General features: G+C 48.5%; 1 protein-coding gene across 1 annotated transcript in view; it reads right to left on the bottom strand.

Moving 5' to 3' along the window:
* Positions 1–16,744: 16,744 nt before the first annotated feature.
* Positions 16,745–21,626, bottom strand: part of ELAVL1 (ELAV like RNA binding protein 1) — a 36,047-nt gene continuing 31,165 nt past the window's right edge. Inside the window, exons 5-6 of the mRNA XM_090290318.1 lie at positions 19,703–19,928; positions 16,745–17,127 (exon numbers count right to left, since the gene is read on the bottom strand). Of these exons, the coding sequence (XP_090146444.1) occupies positions 16,803–17,127; positions 19,703–19,928 (551 nt within the window). The 3' untranslated portion in view covers positions 16,745–16,802. The remainder of the gene's footprint in view (positions 17,128–19,702; positions 19,929–21,626) is intronic.

Genomic DNA, 21,626 nt, shown 5'->3' with positions numbered 1-21,626 from the left:
CATGCTCTCTTGCCCAGGAGCAGGCAATCACGTGGCTCCAGGAGCTGCATGGCCCATGGCCGTGTGGGCTCCACATGCAGGCTCCAGGAGGAAGCCTGAAGTGAACAGCAGCCAGGAACAAGCTGACTGCTTAGCTCCAAAGGACTGTACTTTAAAATGGAGCAGGCACTCTGGAGACTGGCTTTTGTCTTGGCCTTGCTGACATGGTTGGACTTTTTCAGTGGCAGAAAGAGGAGATGGCCTTTGAGAGAGGGGTCGCCATTCTCCCAGATTACACAGCACCTGAATAAAACCTCATCCCTTTTGCACCAGCATCTGCCTCACAAGTTTGGCTTTTGTGGCAGCAAGCAGGCGAACCTCTGTTCTTGTTCAGTTACAATAATGGCTACAACTTATCGAGCTTCTACTAGGTCAGGCAGTGTGCCAAGTGCCAGTTTAGTTAGGCCCTTTGTGGCTAAAAAGGACCTGAATGAGGGAGACAGGGACCTAACCATGTAGCTAGGCCTTGTAGGCAGAACTGGACGGCCCCTCTGGCCTCATGGAGACTGGATCAGGACACAGCTACTTCCTTAGCAGAAGAAGTCTGTTGCCTGAAGTGTAATGCTCTTTCTGCTCCTCTTCTCTCCAAAGTCACGTGTGGAAACCCTAACCCCAGCACCTCAGAATATGACTGTATTTGGAGCTATGGTGTTTAAAGAGATAATCAAGTTAAAGTGAGGTCACTGGGGTGGGCCCTAATCCAATATGACTGGTATCTTTATAAGAGGAGATTAGGGCACAGACACACACAGAAAGAAGACCATGTGAGAACACAGAGAAGATGGCCACTCACAAGCCAAGGAAGGAGGCCTCAGGAGGAACCAATCCTGCCAACACCTTGATCTTGGACTTCAGCCTCCAGAACTGTGAAAGGACACATATCCGCTGTGGAAGCTGCCCAGTCTATGGGATTTTGTTAGGGCTGCACCTGAAAACTCATAAAACAGGTCCTCTGCAGCTCCCCTTGGGTTCAGAAGCCCTGCCCACTCCCAACCTCTGTTGCCCCCAGGCCTCACCATCTGTCTGCCTTCTGTGTGGCTTCCTTCCCACTCTGCTCCCTCTTCTCCGAGGCTCTTTGTCCTGCATCTCCTGTTCTCCCTCTGGAGATATAATAATAGCACTGCACTGCCTCTGTTCCAGACGGAGCCTGCAGAGCCCCAGGAAGCAGTAACTTATTTAGCACCATCCCACAGCCCTTCGAGGTGGATACTATTATTAGCCTTCTTATACAGACAGGCACCCAAAGCTGGCAGAGGGGAAGGAAGTTGCTCATAGCCGCACAGCTAGTGTCAGAAAGAGAATCCGGCTGGCCCTGGCTAGGACAGAACCTTGGTCTGGTCTCAGCACAGACTCCAGCCTGCAGGCTGTGTGTGGGCAGGGTGGCACAGAAGCAGAGGCCAAGCGTGTGGCAGGCACTGAATTCTGCTTACATCCCCGACATCAGCAGCATTATTCCCCATTTTCTAGGCAAGGAGGTGAGGGCCTCCAGGGGCTGAGCCACTCAAGTGCTACATCAAAGGTATCTGAGAAGCTGTAAGGTCAGCGAGACTCTGCAAGGCTAGGTGCACGAAGGGAGAGCTCAAGCAGGGCCTGGGCGGGGAGGGATGTTCTAGTGCCAAGTTGCACATATGGCTCTTAAGACAATCCAACCTTTCAAGGAACCAGGCTATAACAGAAAGAAAGGCTTCCTTTCTTTGATGGCTTGCAGGCAGAAAGCTCCTGCTGTAGGCATGCTAATTAACTAGAGGAATTCTGCTTGAGTTCAGCAGCCCCCTTGTCGGCAGAGGTGGGGAAATATGAACAGAGTAATGACTGTTTCTCAAAGATTCACAGGAATCTCCGTAATTGGATTCAGATCAGCAGGGGTGGGGGGATGGGGGTGGGGTGTAAACAGAGGAACCGGGAACAAAGGGATTGAGAAACTTTGCCCTCCTCCTTGGATCCCTTTTGAGACCTACCTGTCTACAGCCAGCATCCACCCCTTGCCTCACCCCTTCTCCCTTCCCTTAACAATGAAGATGCCTGCACTCCAGACTCTCAAGATGGATTTGACCAATAAATCTTCCCTTGCTCCAAACTTTGATCTGTTGAGTATTGACCTTTCTTTTGAAGCATCAGGCACACAAATCTGGGCCTATAACAAGGCCTGACCTTTTAGCAGGGTTGAATTATCTACTAAGTTCCCAGGCCCACAGTAGTTTGGGAGCCCTTGTAAATGTTTCAATTTCTTTTAAAATTATATGGAAAAATATATAATATATAATTTAGCCTAAATTATATTCATCTCTAGGCCAACTCAGTTGTAAAATATAATTTTTAATTTTTTTTTAAATGGAGAAGGGGGCCCATGAAGGCAAAGGTGCCTGGGGCCCATGGAAGTCACAGTGGGACAGGCTTTTAGCATATTTCTTGGACCTTTTCATGCTAGCGTCTGTCTCCTCAGTATTGGGTGTCATTATCAACTCCTCTTCTGTTACCATGCCCCAGGAAGGGAAGCTGGGGTTGGACAAAAGAGAGTAAAAAACAGTGGAACTGAAAGGTATTTGCACACCCTTGTTCACAGCAGCATTATGCACAGCAGCCAAATGGTGGAAGCAACACAAGTCCATCAACATGATGGATAAGCAAAATGTGGTCCATCCTTACAATGGAATATTATTAAGCTACAAAAAGGAATGAAGTTGTGATACATGCTACAACATGGATGAACCTGAAAACATTTGCTAAGTGAAATAAACCAACAATTTCTTTTTTCCCCTATTTTTAATAAATTGGTTTTAGAGAGAGAAGAGGGAAAGAGAAAGAGAGAAACATCAATTTGTTGTTCCAATTATTTAAGCATTCATTGCTTGATTTTCCTGGCTGGTTTGGCTCAGTGGATTGAGCGTCGGCCTGCGAGCTAAGTGTCGCTGGTTCGATCTTCCAGTCAGGGCACATCAGAGAAGGAAAACTCTGACTCCAAAAAACCTCCACTGCCTTGCGGCATACCTCTTCAGGGGAAAGGCTAAGGGAGTAAACCCCGACAGAAAATCCGGAGCCGGAGTCCCTAAGGCGGTTTGACGTTGTAGTCAACACCGGCAACTCCTGCGGCGCACCTGAAGCCAGGCTGTATTGACTCCGTCTTTCCCTTGGACCCTTCAGCTGCGAAGAGAGGGGGGGTCTGCTGCATGGGCAACAGCAGACCCTCCATATCACCCCGCCCAGGCTCTGTAGCTTCAGCTTCACTGGAGAGGACACTCCAGCGTCATCGCAAGATGTCGATTCAACACGGGAGGAGACAGATACCGTGTCACTCCCGAGTCGGACTGCACAGCCATTCTCGGCGGTGCAGATAGACTCTTAAGAAGCTACACCATCGTCTCTCGAGACGGACGGCTGCCGACGACGACATTGCTTGATTCTTGTATGTGCCCTGACTGGGGATTGAACCTGCAACCTTGGTGTGTAGGGATGATGTGCTAACCAATTGAGCTACCTGGCCAGAGCTTAGCCAACAATTTCTGAAATGCACAGAGCTCTATGTGCAGAGAGCCAGTTCCCTCTCAGCATTTGAGTGGGCTTAAAAGACAGATCTGATGGCCTCACCCCCTGCTTAAAATACCTCATGATATAGATTGGTAAGTTTGCTTGAATGGCAGAATATTTCTGGAGGGTCACATGCAGGCAGCATGAGGGAGGGGAGCTGGGTGGCTGGAAAGCCTGAGAGAATGGAAGTCTGGCTTGTGTGAATAATTCCACAGGCTCTGGGGCACAGGTGCTGTCCCTGGCTGTCTGGCCCCTGGCCCCAGGGGGATGGGCAGAGTGCTGGGGACCTTGTGTGTGACAGCCTGATGACAGAGGTGGTTGGGAGGAGCAGCTCTGGGCTGGCCAGTCTGCACACAGAAGGCCTGCTCCTTGGCAATTCCCTAGGTACCGGTCACTCTGGGAGGGACAATCCATCCAGGGCCAGCAAGACCCTGATTAACAGGTAAAGAGAAGGAGCAACATGGCCCATGGTCAGACAAGAAGGCTGGAGCAGTACTGGGGGCTGGGAGCCACCATCCTAGCAGGAAATGGCAGATCTAAGATACAGATGAAGTGGTGGGTTGGAAACCCCCACCCCCACCCCCATGCCGTCAGCCTTTGAGCATTGTCTGGAATGGAGGTGTTGAGGGAACTGCCAGGACCCAGCCTGGGGTCTGAGCCGATGGTATGGCACTGCCAGGGCTCTGCCTCTGATACATTAGTGAAGAAGCAAGTTGTGGGTTTTGCCGCTTTATAAATTTCTAATCTGATGAGAAGCAATATGTGATTCACTGTACACCAAGTGACTTTGACAACATCCTAATTGGTTTAGGCCCAGGCAAGGAGATGAGAATGCACTTCAATGTAGAGACAACGTCAAATTGCTTTACACCCTTCTAAACACTTCTGCTTGAAGCCCATGCCTCTCTTAGTGTGGACAACCTTGAGCAGGGCAGCACTGTGAGGACAGGGACAGTGTCGATTTGGCTGTCTTTGTGCTCTCAGAGCCAGCACACAGAAGACTGTCAAGGATTGAATTGTATCCTCACATATTTGTATGTTACAGTCCTAACCCCCAGAGCCTCAGAATGAGAGCTGCTTGAGGAATAGGTTCATTGCACATGTAATTAGTTAAGATAAAGTCACACCAGAGTGGGGAGGGCCCCCAGTCCAATATGACTGGTGTTCTTATAAAAAGGGGAAATTTGGACATAGAGGGAAGATGTAAAGATGAAGGCAGAGATCTGGGTGAGACTAGCGGAACTGTGAGATGCTAAACGTCCACCCTAGCAAAGGAACACACAGACCTTCAGTTAACGTCTGTGGCAAAGTCCATGGCCCACTCAACAGGCCAGAATGCTGAAGGGGGTTTGCCACAGGGGCTCAGCACCCACAATTGGGACAGCTGGCCTTCCATGCATGCCAAATGCTTGGCAGTTAAGCCTTTAAGATGAATTTTGTTTTTTTAATTGAGGTGGAATTCACATGACAGAAAATTCATCATTGTAAAGTATACAATTCAGTGGCCTTTCACACACTCTCACAATGTTGTGCAACCACTACCTCTATCTAGTCCCAAACATTTTCATCCCTCTAAAAGGAATTCCTGCATCCATTCCCTATTCCCTATTCCCTATTCCCTCCCACCACCCCCAGCCTCTGATGTCTAATTCACTTTCACATAAGTGGAATCACACACTGTGTGGCCTTCCGGGTCTGACTTGTCTCACTGAGCTTCATGTTCTCTAGGTGTATGCCCATTGTAGTGTGTGAGAGCTTCACTCCTTTTCATGGCTGGGTAATATTCTACTTGTAGATGTACCACAATTTGTTTATATGTATGTGTCAATGGACTGACTAGCCTAAAATGTTTTACACAATGAATATGTGTGGACTGAATAAAAAAATGGTTGGAAGGATAGAGACAGAGGACGAGTGAACTGTGGGGACAGAGCACAAGTGGCCCAGGCCCTCCCACCCTCTGTCAGGGCCAGGAGTCTGGTGCGGATTCTGCAGTTAGTCACGGGAGTATGGGGAAGGAGGGACATGGGGTAGGTGATGTGGGGATGATGGGTGAGGAGAGCAAGCTCTGTCCGAGAGTGAGAACATGAGAGGAGTGTGGGGCTGCTGGCAGGGGATACACAGATAGCAGACAGACAGCTACCATGGGACAGATAGGATTCAATGTAGTGAAAAAGCAGATCTAGGAAGCTGGGAGCAGTCCTGGTTGTACTGCCCAAAGGGAACTGGCTTGTTCCTGAGGAGGTGGAACCGACAAGGCCTTAGGACCAGGGCTGACTTGTGTTTTTAGGCCAAGTGAGGCAGAGCTCCCCCTGCAGGTTTGGAAGGGACCCCACCCCAGGAAGGGCAACACCCAGACCATGGCAGGATGGAAGGCAGGAGTCTGCCCTTAGAACATGATCACCAGCCATCCTGCTTCTCTTTGTACAAGGAGCCACTGGCCAGCGAACACTGTAGATTTTCACAGACACAGACCTGAGCCAGACCTGCCCAGTGCTGTAAACACCATTGGTGGGGGCATGTTTCTCTCCATCTGAGCACCAAGGTCATGGAGTCTGGGCTGCACTGGGAAGTTGCTGGCTGCACGCAGCCACTGGTATAAAAAACAGCCAGTTGGTCCCTGGGGGTGGCTGCCTAGGCAAGGGACCCATGCAGACACACAAGGTCTGCTTTTATGCTCTGCCATTGCTGTCTTGAAATTCTTAATATTTTTTTAAACTTTATTTGTAATTGTGGCAAAATACAGATAACATAAAATTTACCATTGTAACCATTTTTAAGCATCCAGTTCAGGGGCATTAAGTCCACTCACATTGTTGTGTGGCCGTCCCCACCATCCATCTCCACAATTTCTCCATCTTCCCACCTGGAACTGTCCCCATTACACACCAACTCCCCCTTCCTTTCCCCGAGCCCCTGGCACCCACCATCTACTCTCTGTCCCTATGGGTCTGACTCCTCTAGGGACCTTTTATAAGTGGAATCATAGTGTTTATTCTTTTGTAACTGCTTATTTCCCTGAGCACAATGTCCTCAAGGCTCATCGGTGTTGTAGCATGGGTCAGAATTTCCTTCATTTTAAAAACGAATAATATCCACTGTATGAATGGACCACGTTTTATCTAAAATTCTTAATTTTGAACAAGGGTCCCCACATTTTAATTTTGAAACTGAGCCCAACAAATTATGTAGCCCAACTTGCTGGCTTCTGTCACAATGAATCAAGCAAGGTACATGCCCTTCTGCCTGCCTGCTTGCAGGACACCCAGGAGTGGCTTGGACAGTCATGGCCTCCTCCCCACCTTTGCACTGTTCTCATTTAAAAAAAATATTTTTTTCTTGTTTATGCTGTTACAGTTGTCCCAATTTCTTTTCTCTTTGCTCTCCTCTGCCCAGCACCCCCTTCCCTCCAGCAATTCTTTCTACCCCCACCCCTTAGTTTATGTCCATGGGTCATGCATACAAGTGCTTTGGCTTCACCCTTTCCTACATTATTCTTAACATTCTCCTATCTATTTGTACCAACCAATTATGCTTCTTAGTCCCTGCACCATTTCCCCATTTCTCCCCCTTCCCACTCCCAGCTGATAACCCTCCAGATGACCCCCATACCTATGATTCTGTTCCTATTCTGGTTGTTTCTTTGTTTCTGTTTTTATTTAGGTTCTGATGTTGATAGTTGTGAGTTTGTTGTAAGGGGTGGAGCCTTAGGTATTCATCAGTGCCGGGCGACCCCTTTCACCACCTGGTGGCGCCGTATGTGGGGGAGGGGTCTGAGAGGGAACAATGCTGTCCGCTCAGCACTGGCCCCTTTGCCAGGCACTTCTCCCACTTTCCATAAGGGACTGGCGCCCCTCTAGCTGTTTCCCTGGCTGTCGTTCCCAGAGTGCGTGGGTCTGCAGATGTTCTAGGACCGAGGAGGCCCTTTAAACAAGCAGACTCTGCTGAGAGACCAATGGTTTCTTCCTCCACCCCAGCCCCAACTGGTTTTCACACTCGGAAGCAATGAGGCTTTATTTTCCCCAGCAGTGGAATCGTGAGCAGCATGGTCTGGTCTGGTGGGATGCTGGGAGTGCTCCCCAGGTGTCCCTCCCTATTTTTTAAAAAAAATATGTGACTGCACTTTCCACCAGCCAGCCACAGCTGCTGTCGCAGCTGTCACCACCCCCGCCTCCACAGTGTGTCCACTTCACCCTTCCTTCCTGTCTATATGCATATTTCTTCTTTGTATCTTTGTTTGTTGGACTTCCATGCAGCTCAATTTTCTGTAACTTCTGGTTGTCTCCAGTTTTGAGGTAGTTGTATTCCTTCTTAGTTGTGGAGGGAGACACAGCGTGTCTACCTAAACCTCCATCTTGGCTGGAAGTCCACTGTCATTGATCTGCAACCCATATCTTCCAGACTGACCTTCGGATTTTTAAGGATATAACTTGCATGACAAGAGCAAGGGGAGCAGGGGGCTATGGAGGCTCAAAGGGGCTGAAAAGGGGGTAGGAGAGGGAAAGGGGTGCTTTATACACGTCATCTCTTTAAATTAAAAATGTTTAAGTGCATCTTCATGTACAATTTTAAACTAATGGGTTTAAAAATAACTTGTCACTCTGGCTGGGTGGCTCGATTGAAGCATCGTCCATACACCAAAAGGCTGTGGGTTCAGTCCTCAGTCAGGGGCGTATTGGAGGCAACCAATTGATGTTTCCCTTTCACGTCGATGCTTCTCTCTCCCTTCTTCTCACTCTAAAATCAATCAGTTTTTAAAAAGCATATCCTCTTGTGAGGATTTTAAAAATTACTTGTGAAACACTGCATTTTTTTCCCCCTTCACTCACGGAAGCAGATGAGTAGAATGTTTTAAGATTTTTAAAAATCGCCATAAAATAAATCAGAAAGCCTATTTACAAAGTGTATTTAAGGTCTGTGCTTGCTTTTCTGTCTTCCTCCTGATCTTTACTCCGTGCTGTGCTCAGACCTTGTTACCTCCCTCTTTGACACATCCCTTTCAAATATTCCCTTATTTGTTCACTTTTCATCTTCATCTTGAAACAGCTGCACTGTGGTCCATTTGCTCATCACCCTCACCCCTGCCTTCTCCGTCAGTGCACACACCATCGCCAAACACCCTGTGAAAACCCTTTAAAATGTCATTGCCCTCTCCTGTCCCCAGCCCAGTAGGTGGAATTTAAGCAGAAAGAATGAGCAAGGGGACAAGGACACTCCTGGCAGTGGCCACAGCACTGGCAAGAGCCTGGTACTGGAGGGAAGGAGCACCAGTTCCCCTTCACTGTTGGCATGACCTTTGCATTCAAGGCCCCCATCGCCAGCCTGTTGGGGAGATTTGTGAACCTTTGAGATACACACCCTGCTGCCCACCTCCCTAGGGAAAGACCTGCACATCCCTCCACATGCCTTCAGAGCATGCACTCCGAGATTCTGGGCCAGGCCTGTGCTGTTCCATGGAGCCCGCAACCTGGGCTTAGGCACTTTGGCTCTCTGAGGGCCCCGCATGAGTTTTTGGCTGCCATGCATTCTGCGTCAAGTCAGACCATCCCCATCACTCCACTTTCCTGTTTTCCTGGATGTAGCAATTTTATTTATGTGAATGCAGGAGAAAGCTTACAATTACTTGTAGGTAAAAACTGGCTTTAGCTGGGGCTGCAGACTCCAGAGCCTTCCCTGAGGGGCCCGCTGGTTCTGGGGCTGCAGTTCCTGCACAGACTGTTCTGGGGCCTCGCTCTCCCCATACCCTCCGCACTTCCCAGTGGCCATCCCTTTGGTGTGGTTTGAGGGTGGGTGTTTTACACTGTTGCCTGCAAGGCCTTGGCATGAGGCTTCACTTCACAGAGAGAGAAGGGTCTTCATGCCTGTGCCACCAGCCCAGTTCCCTGCCAACTCCCCAGCCCGATCCCCACCTGCACCTCATCCTGGGTCCCTCCAACTGGAATGGACCTTTCAACAACCTGCCCCAGCCCTGGCCACACCACCAGCCCTGCAGTGTGGCTCTCTAAGCTGCAGTTTTCTTTGGGACCCAGGCCCTCATGCCCCAGGGCCCAGATGCTGCCACATGGACTTTTCAGGCGCTGTCTCAACTTGTCCAACTTGAGAAAACCAACAGGGTGGAATGTACTCCTTGGAATAAAAGGGAAAGGTAGATTTTAAAATTCCAGAATCTCCAAGAAGCCCAAAGACAACTTGAAAACTTCTGAAGAGAGACGGGTGGCAGGCAGGGCTGGCGCGACGGGCATGCAGTCGTGTAGTCACGCAGACACCCAGGCACAGGGCCCCGTGCTCGGCTTAGTGCTCTGCGGCTGCTGCCTTTAAATTCTGAACGCTCTCTGAAGAGGGGGCCCTGCACAGTCTGTGCCAGTTCTGGCGGTACGTTATGAGGGGCCCTCCAAGCACACTGTCCTAGGAGGTCCCTCTGGGAAGGAGCTGGCTGGCTGCTCACACTGCAGGGGCTCAAGAGATGGCTTCAAAGGCTCTGGGGTGGCTGAAGACTGGGAGAATTTGGGGTCAGGTCCAGGCCCCCTGGCATGTGTCCACGGGCACCTGAGCCTCTTCCCACCATGTGGTCACACCTGCAGGAAGCACTACACCTCTTCTTCACCCCAGCTTCCCACCCCAGACTGACCGTTCAGAGGCACAAAAGTAAAGGGCAGCCCAAGCCCAGGATGCTCTGTACCAAACGGGAGGGGAAAAGCTCAGCAGCATTCAATGGCTTCTGTCTCCAGCTGGCTAAGCTTTGGCGTATCATCTGCAGAGTGGGTATCTGCACAACAGTAACACCGAAATCTTCCTCATGGTGCTGACATGCCTGGAATGGGCAGCACACTACTTTGTAAAGTGCAAAGCACAACTCACACCTAGCAGCACCCACCATTCCCCACCACTGCCTCTAGCTCCTTCAGCTGCCTCCTGGTCAGTCCTATGGGTGCCACCCTGGGGCTCCTGCTGCTCTGCATGCCCCCACACTCCGCACACCCACAAAGGAGACGGGGGGTCTTTGGTCTGTTTCTTTGGACCTCTGGGTGGGATAAAATGTGCTCACCACTGCCAGGCAGAAACAGGTGGGCAAAGCAATCCCTCCCTAGGGACCAAGACTCCCCAGCCAGCTTGACTTCTGATGCAGGGCTCCTATGGGACTCCCTGAGGCTGGGGGAGCAGGAAGCCCAGGCTGCTCCTTGTCAGGCTGGTGACCCTGTTATGGATCCCATGCCACCAACGTCCTGGCAGTGGGGGTGCCAGGCCAGGGGCAGAGGCTTAGGGTAGATTCACCAAGCCCCTCACCCCCAAGTCAACACTCACATCCCAACTTGATAAAACACAAACTGTGGTTCTCTGGGACGACACAAGTGACTATGATTTTCCCTTCTTTTCCTGAATCCTTTCAGATTGTGCTAAGAAATTATTGAAGTTAAACCAAAAAACCCCAAAGATGTAGGGATGCAGGGGTTAGGCCCTCGGAGCCTCCGACATGAAGACCACGTGTGCTGGGCAGTCAGCCTGGCAGCAAGAGCTCACCCCTCGGGGAGGGGAACCATAGCAGTCGCTGGCACCACAGAAGAGATGGGGCAGCAAGGCTGTGCTAAAGCATACCCCCACTTGAGGCACACTTTTAAACCTTCTGCTTCTCCAAGTTGAGTCCCTGGAGTGTGGTGGGCACTGCCTGGGGCTGGTTAGAAACAGTCTCAGGCTGATCCCAGACATGCTGAAGATGAATCTGCTGTTACACAGGGCCCCAGGGGAAGCAGGACACTCTCCAGGCCGAGAAGCCCTGCTCTCTGATGCATTGGGAAGGACTGACACCCAGGTCCCTTCTCAGTGCATGGGGGAGACAACACCTGGGACTCCCTACACCCAAGGAACTGCCCAGAAACCTCAGGAACCCCAGCTGGGCTCTTGGTCTGAGCACACAAGGGACACCCTGAAACACCTCCTGCTGGTGTGCCCCTTCTTCCCCTGGCAGTGTGGGCTTGCCCCCCACAACAGACACAGATCGGATATCCGGAGGCTTCCCCAAAAGTCACGGGACAGTTTAGCCAAGTCTGGAAAAAGGGACACACACACACATACACATGAAAACCCTGAGACTTTAGAAGAGGCCCACCCACAGGTTTCAGTGGAGCCCACTGGCTGTAGAGCAGCATGGGGGACTGCTGCTCTCTGCTGACCCCAACCTCGCTTCTGGATGCTTCTTGGATTCAGAGCAGCTGTGGAAAGTGTAGTACATACTCGATCTGTTTTCCTTTTCAAAGAATCCTATGGGGTGGGCTTTATGGATCCCATTTCATAGACAGGGACACCGAGGCTTGGAAAGTCAGTGTCTTGCCCCCAGTTCACACTGGGGAGAGGGCAGACAGGATTCAAACCTAAGACCCTTGTGTTCCATCCTGCCCCCAGGACAGGGTCAGAATTTGCTTTCCCATCACCAAAAGAGAGTAGTGTTGGAAGACAACTCAGAATGGCCACAGGGCTCAGGTGTGAGGAGCAGGACAGGAAACTCCCAGGGACAATGCAGGATGACTGAGAACATTGGAGCCTGGACAAGAGGGGCCTCTGAGTCTCGGGAGGTGAGGGCCGCAAAATCTGGGCAGAGGCAGAGGTCCGTGGGAGAGCTGGTCAAAGATCAAGTCATGGTGCCTACCCTGTGGTACTCCAAGCTGAGCTGTCCAACCCCCCTCCCCCCTCATGGGTCAGGGCCCTGCCTGGCAGACGGCAGCCCAAGCTTACCTAGGAGGAAGTCATCTACCACCTCGGCTGGCGCTTTGTCAGCGCTGGCTCCTGACATGGTGCACACCATTGCCCTACACCACCACATCTCAACGAGCCCACTTCATTTATTACCAAAATAGCACAGAATTCCAGTCACAGTCACATATAGTGCTTAACACAAACCTGATACCTGCAGACAGAACTAAATATTCGCACAGCGAGTGTTTGGAACTGTTAGCACCCCAAACCATTATCACTCTGCACTCCAAAAATGAGCTTTGAGAGCTTTGGAAACTGAATTAAAATGTCTACACAGCTATGAACAATTGTTTAATAAAACATTTTCATGTTTCCATTACATGTAAATATATCAATTTGGCATCTCTATAAAAACTCTGAAAATGGTGCAAAAGTTTCATTCTCTTTGAGAAAGCCATTGACAAAAAATATTCACACTTCACTAAAATTTTGAAAAATGGTCTTCTTTCAAAGCTTCTTTATTAATCTGAAATCTTCTGAATTATCAAAATCTAGGTTTGCTTTTTCCTCTTAAAACGCTAAAGAACATTTATTCACAAGGATAAAAAGGCAAATGGGGAGATGGAAAACTGAGAAGGGCTTTTCCCCCCTGAAAATTAAAAAAAAAAAAAAAAAAAAAAAGCTAGTTACATAAACATCCTCAAAATAACACAATGGGATTCATTTTATTGTTGACTTTGGACAGCAGTGTCATACTTTATTGAAAACAAACCCATGTAAAAACAAAGTTAAAATGAAAAATGGTATCTGAAAAATAAATTATTTTATATAAAACAAATCAGTAACTTAAAACACTAATATACAAAATGTCTACCCACCTACTGTACAACATGGGGATCAGTCAGTAAAGGCTCCCTCCCCCAGAGCGAGTCACTGTAAACAGAACATTACATGTAAAGAGGTGGTCCTAACTCTTAACCAATGGACAAGCCTTCTCTTGGGCAGCAAACGAGGAAGTGCAAAGTAGTCCTCTCAAGAGTCACTGCTCAGACCATTGGTTAGCTTAAAATCGGTCCTGGCAGTGACTTACAAGTAAGTTTTCTTTTTAAAAAATGGCTAAGCAGAAAATGAAATATGTCACCAAAAGGTTGTGGAAAAATGTACACTACAATCATGAGAAGTCAGGCAAATCAAAAGGTTTAGAACCTTCCACCCTGGCTGAAGATCTGCCATTGTAATAAAGGGTCAATTATCAATGCCACTCAACAGAAAGCACTGGCCAGTTTGGTTGGTGGCAGGCCTGGGAATCTGATGAATAATGGGAAGGAGGTAGGTGCCTTAGGTCCTGGGAAGATGGGAAGACATTCAGGTGGAGGGCTGGGATGGGGCTGGGCAGCTCATTCTTATTCTTTTTTATCCAACCCAGGAAGGCTGCAAGAAGCACAGGAAAAAAAATCAGGCTGAATTGGATGTGAAATAGAACAGCTGGGTGAGGCTAACTTTGATTTTCAAGCCCAACAGCAGACTCGGGTCAGTCAATGGCCCAGTTTGGAGGCCAACCAGAGTAAGTTATTGCCAATCACTGTCATAGGTTTTCTCTACTTGTCTAATGGAGCAGGCCCCGCAGCTGCCTGCTCAGAGGTACCGCTTCCATGGCAGCCTAGTGCAGAGCTGGGATGCTGCTGACACCAAGCGCACACTCTCAAAGTTGTTAAAAGCAGCTCTTTGACAAGGGAAAGACTCATCTTCTGAACAAAGGAGGAGCCCACCCAGCACTCTGCTGATGAGAGGCCCAGCCAGCGCAGAAAATCACATCCTAGCATGTTACACGGAAAGCTAAAGAAGATAGATCCAAGGGTGAAAAATGGGTAACTGGAACCAGGTTCACAAATTTGGAGCTGCTTAGCCAACAATTGTTAGGGGGAGTTACACAGGCCAAAAGATTTCAATCAAAGCCTCTTTGGTATTTATACCCCAAACTTCCAATAAATTAACTATCTACTCTAAATTCTTTTTCATCAAATTCCCAAGTACTCATTTTGTGAAATACAAATATGATTGATCTATGTAAAATTTTTCAAATGGTTTCTTTTGGATTTTGCCTTTAAAAAAATGGATCTTCCTTTTGCATGCAAGCCTAGAGAAGATTCAATGAACTTTATGGACACAGGGCCAGCATCTGGTACCTGGATGGGAGTGACAATTGCTTCTCAGGAGAAACATGTCAAAAGCAGAATCCTGCCACAGAGTTGCACGTCCAAATTCCCAAAGAAACCCACTGGGGTTTTAGCCAGAAGGCTGTTCGAGAGTGGTGAGGCAGCCACGTAATGTGAGAATTATACTGAGCTGAGAAACTTCAGGCAGCTTCCAAAGGCTCACATGCACTTCACACCTCCTCCTCTGAGCCAGCATCAGAACAATCTGGTTCAGATACACAGGAGGCAAGGGAAGAAGCTGGGGCGCTGGCTGCGAGCCCACCATCACACTAGCAAATGAGTAATTCGGGAGGGCTGACAGGGATGTATGTTGATGAGGAGATTTGAGGGTCAGTTTCAGAATTGGAAATTTCATCTGAGAGGATGCTGGCCCAAGGTCACACAACCTGAAAGGCCTATTTTTCCAGAAAAACATCCCAGTCCCAGGGTGGAGTACTCTGGAGCACAGAGCAGGGACCCTCCTTGTTTTGGGTTCTAGGAGGCAGGCAACCTGCCTTTGACTTAGGACCTGGGAAATTCTGCTGGATGGAGGTGGCCCTCCATGGCACAGGCCAACTTATGCAACAAGGCTTCACTTGGCCTTTAGTGAGAAAAGAACATGGCAACTTCTTACATGTGGGAGGATAATGCAAGCAGCTGGCAGCCCCTCAGTAAAATGTGAGGGTAACAGGGCCAAGACAGGCAGCCTTAAATTTTTTCAAGAGCTTCTCAGAACACTGATCTGCCCCCCCTTAAATAAATAAATAAATAAATAGGCAGACATAAATAATGCTGCAATTCCATGATATCAATAACTAAAAAACAGCCTATCATTATATGTTAGAGTCTCATGTCAAGTTAAAAACTGCTGGTACTAAGTTATTTTGTTTTTTATTCTCTCTGTACACTAGTTATTTATAAAAATTGGATTATGCTCCTTAGCAGTTGCCTGGAGATCTGGTGCTGGCCACTTCTCAGGCCCTCACTCGGACTCTCCCTCCTGGCTCACCATTCTAAAACACACCATCTGTGACTGCACATTCCTATACCACAGATTTGTAAATGCTTTGTCTTGAGGCAAATATTTGTTTCTTAAGATCTTACACATCTTCCCTGAATGCTAGGCTGTCTGTACCTCACCTAGCCAAAAATAAAGAAAAGGTAAAATAAAAAACAAAACAAAATTTGAGCAAAACAAAATCAAATTTAATGGTCTTAAATGCAAAAGTAAAAACAAAAAACACAAAAAAGCAAAAGAAAATTAACAGAACAACCCAAAATGCCAAAGCAATTGTGAAGAGAACTTCAAGGGTTAATCTTTAAAACTACAAATCAAAGGTTTTTTTTTGTTGTTGTTAATAGATAATTGGCAAGAAGTACTTTTCTGCTGAGTGTTCATATGAAAGCAAAGTTTCAAAACAAAGTCCCACTAAAACAGAAAAAAGTCTAGCACTCACGAGAAGGGATGCGAGAAATACAATGCTCAAATGTTTGTATTATTAAAAACAGAGCTATGCTCAATGCTCTTGGAAACTGGAGAAATGGCTGTGAACCACAATGTCCAATGTGTGGGGCGCTGTGCACCTGATGTGGACAGGGACTCAGGGTGTCAGAGCAGCAACACATCTTCCAGTGTGCCTGGGGCTTAGATCTGACTCAGTAATATATGGAGTTTCCCTGAAACTCTTTGGTCCGTTCCCACTGATGCCTAGGCTTAGGAAACACTGTGTCCTTCTCTGGAGGATCTGGCCTGGAGTGTGGCCCCCAACCCCGGTGGTAGCCCATGACAGATGAGCCCACGGCCAATGCCAGGATCACTTGGCAGAGCCCAGGGCTGAGTGAGGAGGAGGTGGCAATGGGACCTGCATGGGGAAGCAATTTTGTGTCAACCAAAGCAGAAACTGCTTTAAATGTTGAAGCAGTTGAGAAAACGCACACTTAGCATCTGTCTAACATCTTCAGATTAATAATGAAAACTAAAATGTCGTTTCTTTTTTTTATCCAGTTTGTGGAGACACCGAATGAAATGGGTGTTAGACAGTCTCAGGAGTTAAAGCATGCTTCAGTTTCACCACATCCCAAGGGACCGGGGAGTCAACGCAGGCTACTTAGATGTCTGTTTAATATATATTTTAAAGGAAATAACTTAAGAAACTTAAAGTTGGTCTAACATTGTGGGATTTCAAACATTTGAACATGTCGGTTGCATCTCAGAGTATAAAAACCTTTTCACTTCTCATTTAGACTAAGACAAACACTTGTGAAAATTGGCGCAAAATGAGTTGTACACTAACAAAAAAGTTTCAACTTCTTCACTCTGAATTATCTATTCCGTACAAAAAAAGCATGAGTGAGTTATTTGTGGGACTTGTTGGTTTTGAAGGAAACCTGTAATATTTTGTCCCCCAGGCGGTAGCCGTTCAGACTTGCTATGGCCATCGCGGCTTCTTCATAGTTTGTCATGGTCACAAAACCAAAGCCTTTGCACTTGTTGGTGTTGAAGTCGCGAATCACTTTCACATTGGTGACTGCGCCAAAGGGGCCAAACATCTGCCAGAGGATTCCCTCATCAGCATCTTGACCAAGGTTGTAGATGAAGATGCACCAGCCCGAAGACGCGTTGCCTGGGACATTGACACCAGAAAGCCCACTCATGTGATCTACACCCATAGGGGAGAACCTAGCAAACAGAGAGCACAGTATTCAGGTCAAGGTCAGGGTCAGTGTAGGCCGGGTGCCCATACCACTGGGGGAGCAGGCAGGATGGGCTCAGGCCCATCCCTTGCTCCTCAGCCAAGAGCTAACACCCCACCAGTCACAAAGAAGGTTTTTTCTTTCCAAGAGGAATTTAGCATGGTGGATGAGGGAAGGAGTTGACTCTGAGGAGAGACACTTGCTGTGTCTGGAAGATCAGAGTCTCAGAGATTTCACACAGCCATGGCCTGTCAGGGGCTGACCAGCCAGCCGTTCCCTCCACCCTCCCCACTGTGTGTGTGTGTTTGGGGGGATGGGGGTTCCTGTTAGTCATCTCTGGCTTCTGATAGTTTAAATGATGGAAGATTCTTCACGTCCTCTGATTGCCCCAGAGGAAACTTTCCTCATTGTGTGTGTGTGTTGTTGGGAGGTCTGTGTCATTTTCTTCTCTTGCTCCAAATTTTGTATCTTCCCCAGGTCACAACCTGCCACCTGCAAAGTTTCACAGCCTGGCGGGTCTGGTCATACATGGCCCTGTTGGGGCCACTGCCAGCGCAGAGGAACCCCTTGCCAAAGCTTGGGACAATCTCCTAGGGCTGGTCCATAACATCTCAGGAGGTCCAGGGGCTAAACTGCAGGGTCATTCACCTGTATCGAGAATGCAGGACCCTTTCCAAAGTGACACTTTTAGTTACATCAAACTAAGCCTCCTACCAGTGTGTGGCCATTGCAATAAGGATTAAGACATCATAAAATTGTTACTGAAGCCCTGTGGCCCTCCAGCTGGTTCACAAAAGTCATGGTCTTATATCAATTTAAGATTAGTGTGTGATATAGTATCAGTGAAGCCACATGATGCCAAAGGAGTATTACCTGCTCCAAAATAAAACTGGGCTTCCTGCTGTGGGGCTCATCTAGGGGTAAGCAGGTGCCTTCAAGGGCCATTAAAGATTCCCTCTCTGACCAAACATGTCCGCAGGCAGGGCAGCCAGCCCCTAAAGTTCAACTGAACCAAGGGTTGTATTCACTGCAGGTATGGAAGAATCCTGACACATCGCTTTGACTTGGTGAGAATAATTTTAAACAGCTGCACCAGAATGTCTGAGTTGGTTATGTGACTCCAGCGGCTTGTCAGCACTCCCAAGTCTGCCTGGGACAACAGCACTAAAATGGGGATGGGAAAAGGTACCTCGCCAGTTTGCAATGAGACCTGGAAAGTGGTTCCCACTTTTAAAAGGACCCTATGAAAGGACCTCATTTCCTCCGAGTTTTGTAGGGTAACAAATAGGGACCCGACTTACTACAGTTAACCTCTTTATGTAGCTATTATGCTGCCCATGATCTGAGGTAATAATTTACAGCCTTTTATTGACATGATTCTCATTCTTCCGAATCACTGTTAATTGGTTTTTCTCCTGCTAACTGGAGCTGATTTCTTTTATCCTGAGACACTTTTTTCTGATGGCACAAAAGGACAGCTAACCTTCCTTATCTGAATGGAAGCGCTCTTCCCTCTTCTGTCTTTGTCTCTCTTATTCTTATCTTACTTAGTCTGCCTTCCCATGGTGCGTTTTCCCTCTTCCTGCCTTCCTGACCTGCCACTTTCTCCATCTCTGTCTGCTCTGTTCCTCTGGCCGTTGTGTCCCCCTGCATGCCTGACCAGCCCGGCTCCTCTGGACTCCCCTTTCTTTTCAACTCCCCCCACCTCCCCACCCCCAACCAGCTGCCCCTGGTCTTTCAGAGTTGCCATGACTCAGTGAACACAGCCACCCAAACACTGCCCCCTAATGGCAGTGAGGTGGGCTGTGCTGACTTCCACACTGGATCTACCTCCCGACCTGCTTCTGTCTAGACACCCCCTGCCTTTGTCTGCTAATGAGAGCCAGCTTACTGGGCTGTGAAAATGGCACCTCGCTAAGTGGCATCTGGGGAAATGGGTAGAGCTTTACCCAAGCTCACTGCTTAAAACAAAGATGGGAGACCTGTCAAGTTGCAGAAAAAAATCCTTAACATACCTGAGTAAGCCTTGATACCACTTCTTGAGGTTTTGACTAAAACAAAACAAAATGGCCCCTAAGTGGAGATGGTCATGATTGGGCTGATGACCCTCATGGGCTGATGACCAAGGTCTAAAACCCATTTAAAAGCTCTGGAAGGAGAACAGCTCTCACTTTGCATATTAAGGCTGCATCTTTTTCTCAAGGATGCGGAATGCTCTTTCACGGCTCCATCCTCATGTCACTAGAAATCATAGGCTGGAGTGCTATCACCCATTCTCCCAGTAGCTGCTGGGAGCTGGCACCATCTTTTTGATTCCAATTAAAGACAACAATTGGTTGAAAACACACAGCTTTCGTACAGATACCTTTATGATGGAGACAGGAACATGGAAACATAAAATGATTCTGAGTGCAGCCTTCCGACAAGATCAGTCTGGCATGCCCAGTGCTTCCCACTGCATGTGGTTACCCAGCCAGTGGGGCTCTAACAGCTTTCAAAGGCCCAGGGCCATGGTGGGAAGAGGCTGGTAGGTAGGCGAGAGCTGTGCCCTCCTGACCCACCTGAATCTCTGTGCCTGGTGATGCACGGGGCCTCCGAACCGTCTCGCTGGTGAGTGGTACAGCTGGGAGAGCAGGGCCATGTTTTTGTTCTGGTTGGGATTGGCCGCGAACTTCACTGTAATGGGCTCGGAGGAACCTGGGGGTTTATGACCATTGAAACTGGTAATTGCCTCTTCTGCTTCCGAACGTTTGTCAAACCGGATAAACGCAACCCCTCTGGACAAACCTTTTTAACAAACCAACAAAAATGGAGTTAGGGCGAAAAATGCAAGGATTTTTTTAAAACTGAAAAGCAAAAGTCAAGTCAGTCAGTCTACTGTGGTTTAAAATGGATGCCTGGTTAATGAGATAAACAAAAATTAAACCTAAATATGGAAACAAATGAACAAATTAAAAAACAATGATTAATAGAAGATTAAGGTTTCAGACTTTCTCCTGAGTTTCTTGGTGCCAAAAGATATTTTGCTGACAGACAGTCACATTAAAAGCAATCATGTCCCCACCCCATCACTATTCTGACACCAGGTGCCCACTACAGTGTGGGAGCCCAGAAGGGCTGGGTCTGAGAAACTGTCCCTGGACTCTGGGCCCTGCCATGCCCACCCAACAAGCAGTAGTGCCTTTGAGGGTCTGTTGTGAAGTTGTGAACACAGAACAACCTGGCCTCATAGCCTGCTGCCTTTCCAGCAACCCGGCAGAACCCCTGGTTACATGGTGCCTGGCTCGCCCTTCTCCTTCATCTTCGAAGTGCATGGAGTCCCAGTAACCAAGCCTCACCCAAACAGCTCTTTCCTGCCACCATCACCTTACTCACCACTGTAAGGCCCTGGGACTTCCTGCGGGCCCCACACTGCCCTCAGAATCAAGTGAGGCCACTCACTCTTTCCCCCTAAACTGCCCAGGCACATACAAGAGTGCTGACAGTCCCCCACAGACCCCCTAGCAGGTTAAGAGTCCTTGCCTTAGGCCTATTCCATATCTGGTCCTATTCTTGCATGGGAAGGGACAAGCTCCCATTGTGGCTTCCATCTGCTTCTCTTGCTACCTAGACTGGGGCACTGTAGGTAAGCCCTGAGTCCCTTGAAAGAGCAGGAATGCACCCAGAACCAGGCTGCCTGAAACCCAAGGCCCAACTGCTAAAGGCAGTGTCTGGTCAGTTGGCATGTGTGTGAGACCCGAGCAAGCCAGTGGGAAAGGGATAGCTGCCCGCACCTCCCTGTCCACCCATTCTGGGTCTGGGGGGGACGATGAGCAGATTCTGACCCTTGAAGAACTCAAGGAATGGGGTGGAGCTGGGTGAGGGAATTTGGAGCCACAGAAGAACCTGGCTCCTTCTCCAGAGGAAAAGAAACTGGGTCAAGTGTGAAGGTCCAAGTGTAGTGGAGAGGTGACACCGCTGGGCTGGAGTTATAGGTATCACTGGTGGGGTGGCTGCGGTCGACAACCCTAGTCTAGACATTCATCCTGCCTGCTAGTCACAGGCTGTTTTAAGTCACATTTTCTGCCTAGACAAAGGCCTTCAGTATGCGGGGAATGAAATTGATGAAGGCAGGACAGCCCTGGCTGGGTGGCTTAATGGGTTGGGTGTCATCCTGCAAAGCAAAATGTTACAGGTTTCCCAGGCAAGGTACATGACTGGGTTGTGGGTTCGGTCCCCAGCCGGATGGCGTGCAAGAGGCAACTGATCAATGTTTCTTTCCTTCTCTTTCTCCCTCCCTTCCTCTCTCTCTAGAATCAATAAAAGAAAAAAATAAATAAAACAAAAAAACCCATTCAGCTCCCATGTTCCAGCACTTTTCCTCACCATTTCCCACAGGGTCCCACCCACTGGCCCCATGATAGGCATGGGGCATGGGTCTCCCCAAAAGGTCTGGAGACCACAGAGGGGCATAGAGACTCAGGAACATCGGGTGGGGTGCTGAGT

This window comes from Furipterus horrens, unplaced genomic scaffold (assembly GCF_987537825.1).
Source record: "Furipterus horrens unplaced genomic scaffold, mFurHor1.1.pri manual_scaffold_10, whole genome shotgun sequence".
NCBI lineage: Eukaryota > Metazoa > Chordata > Mammalia > Chiroptera > Furipteridae > Furipterus > Furipterus horrens.
This window is presented reverse-complemented; position numbering and strand designations above follow the sequence as displayed.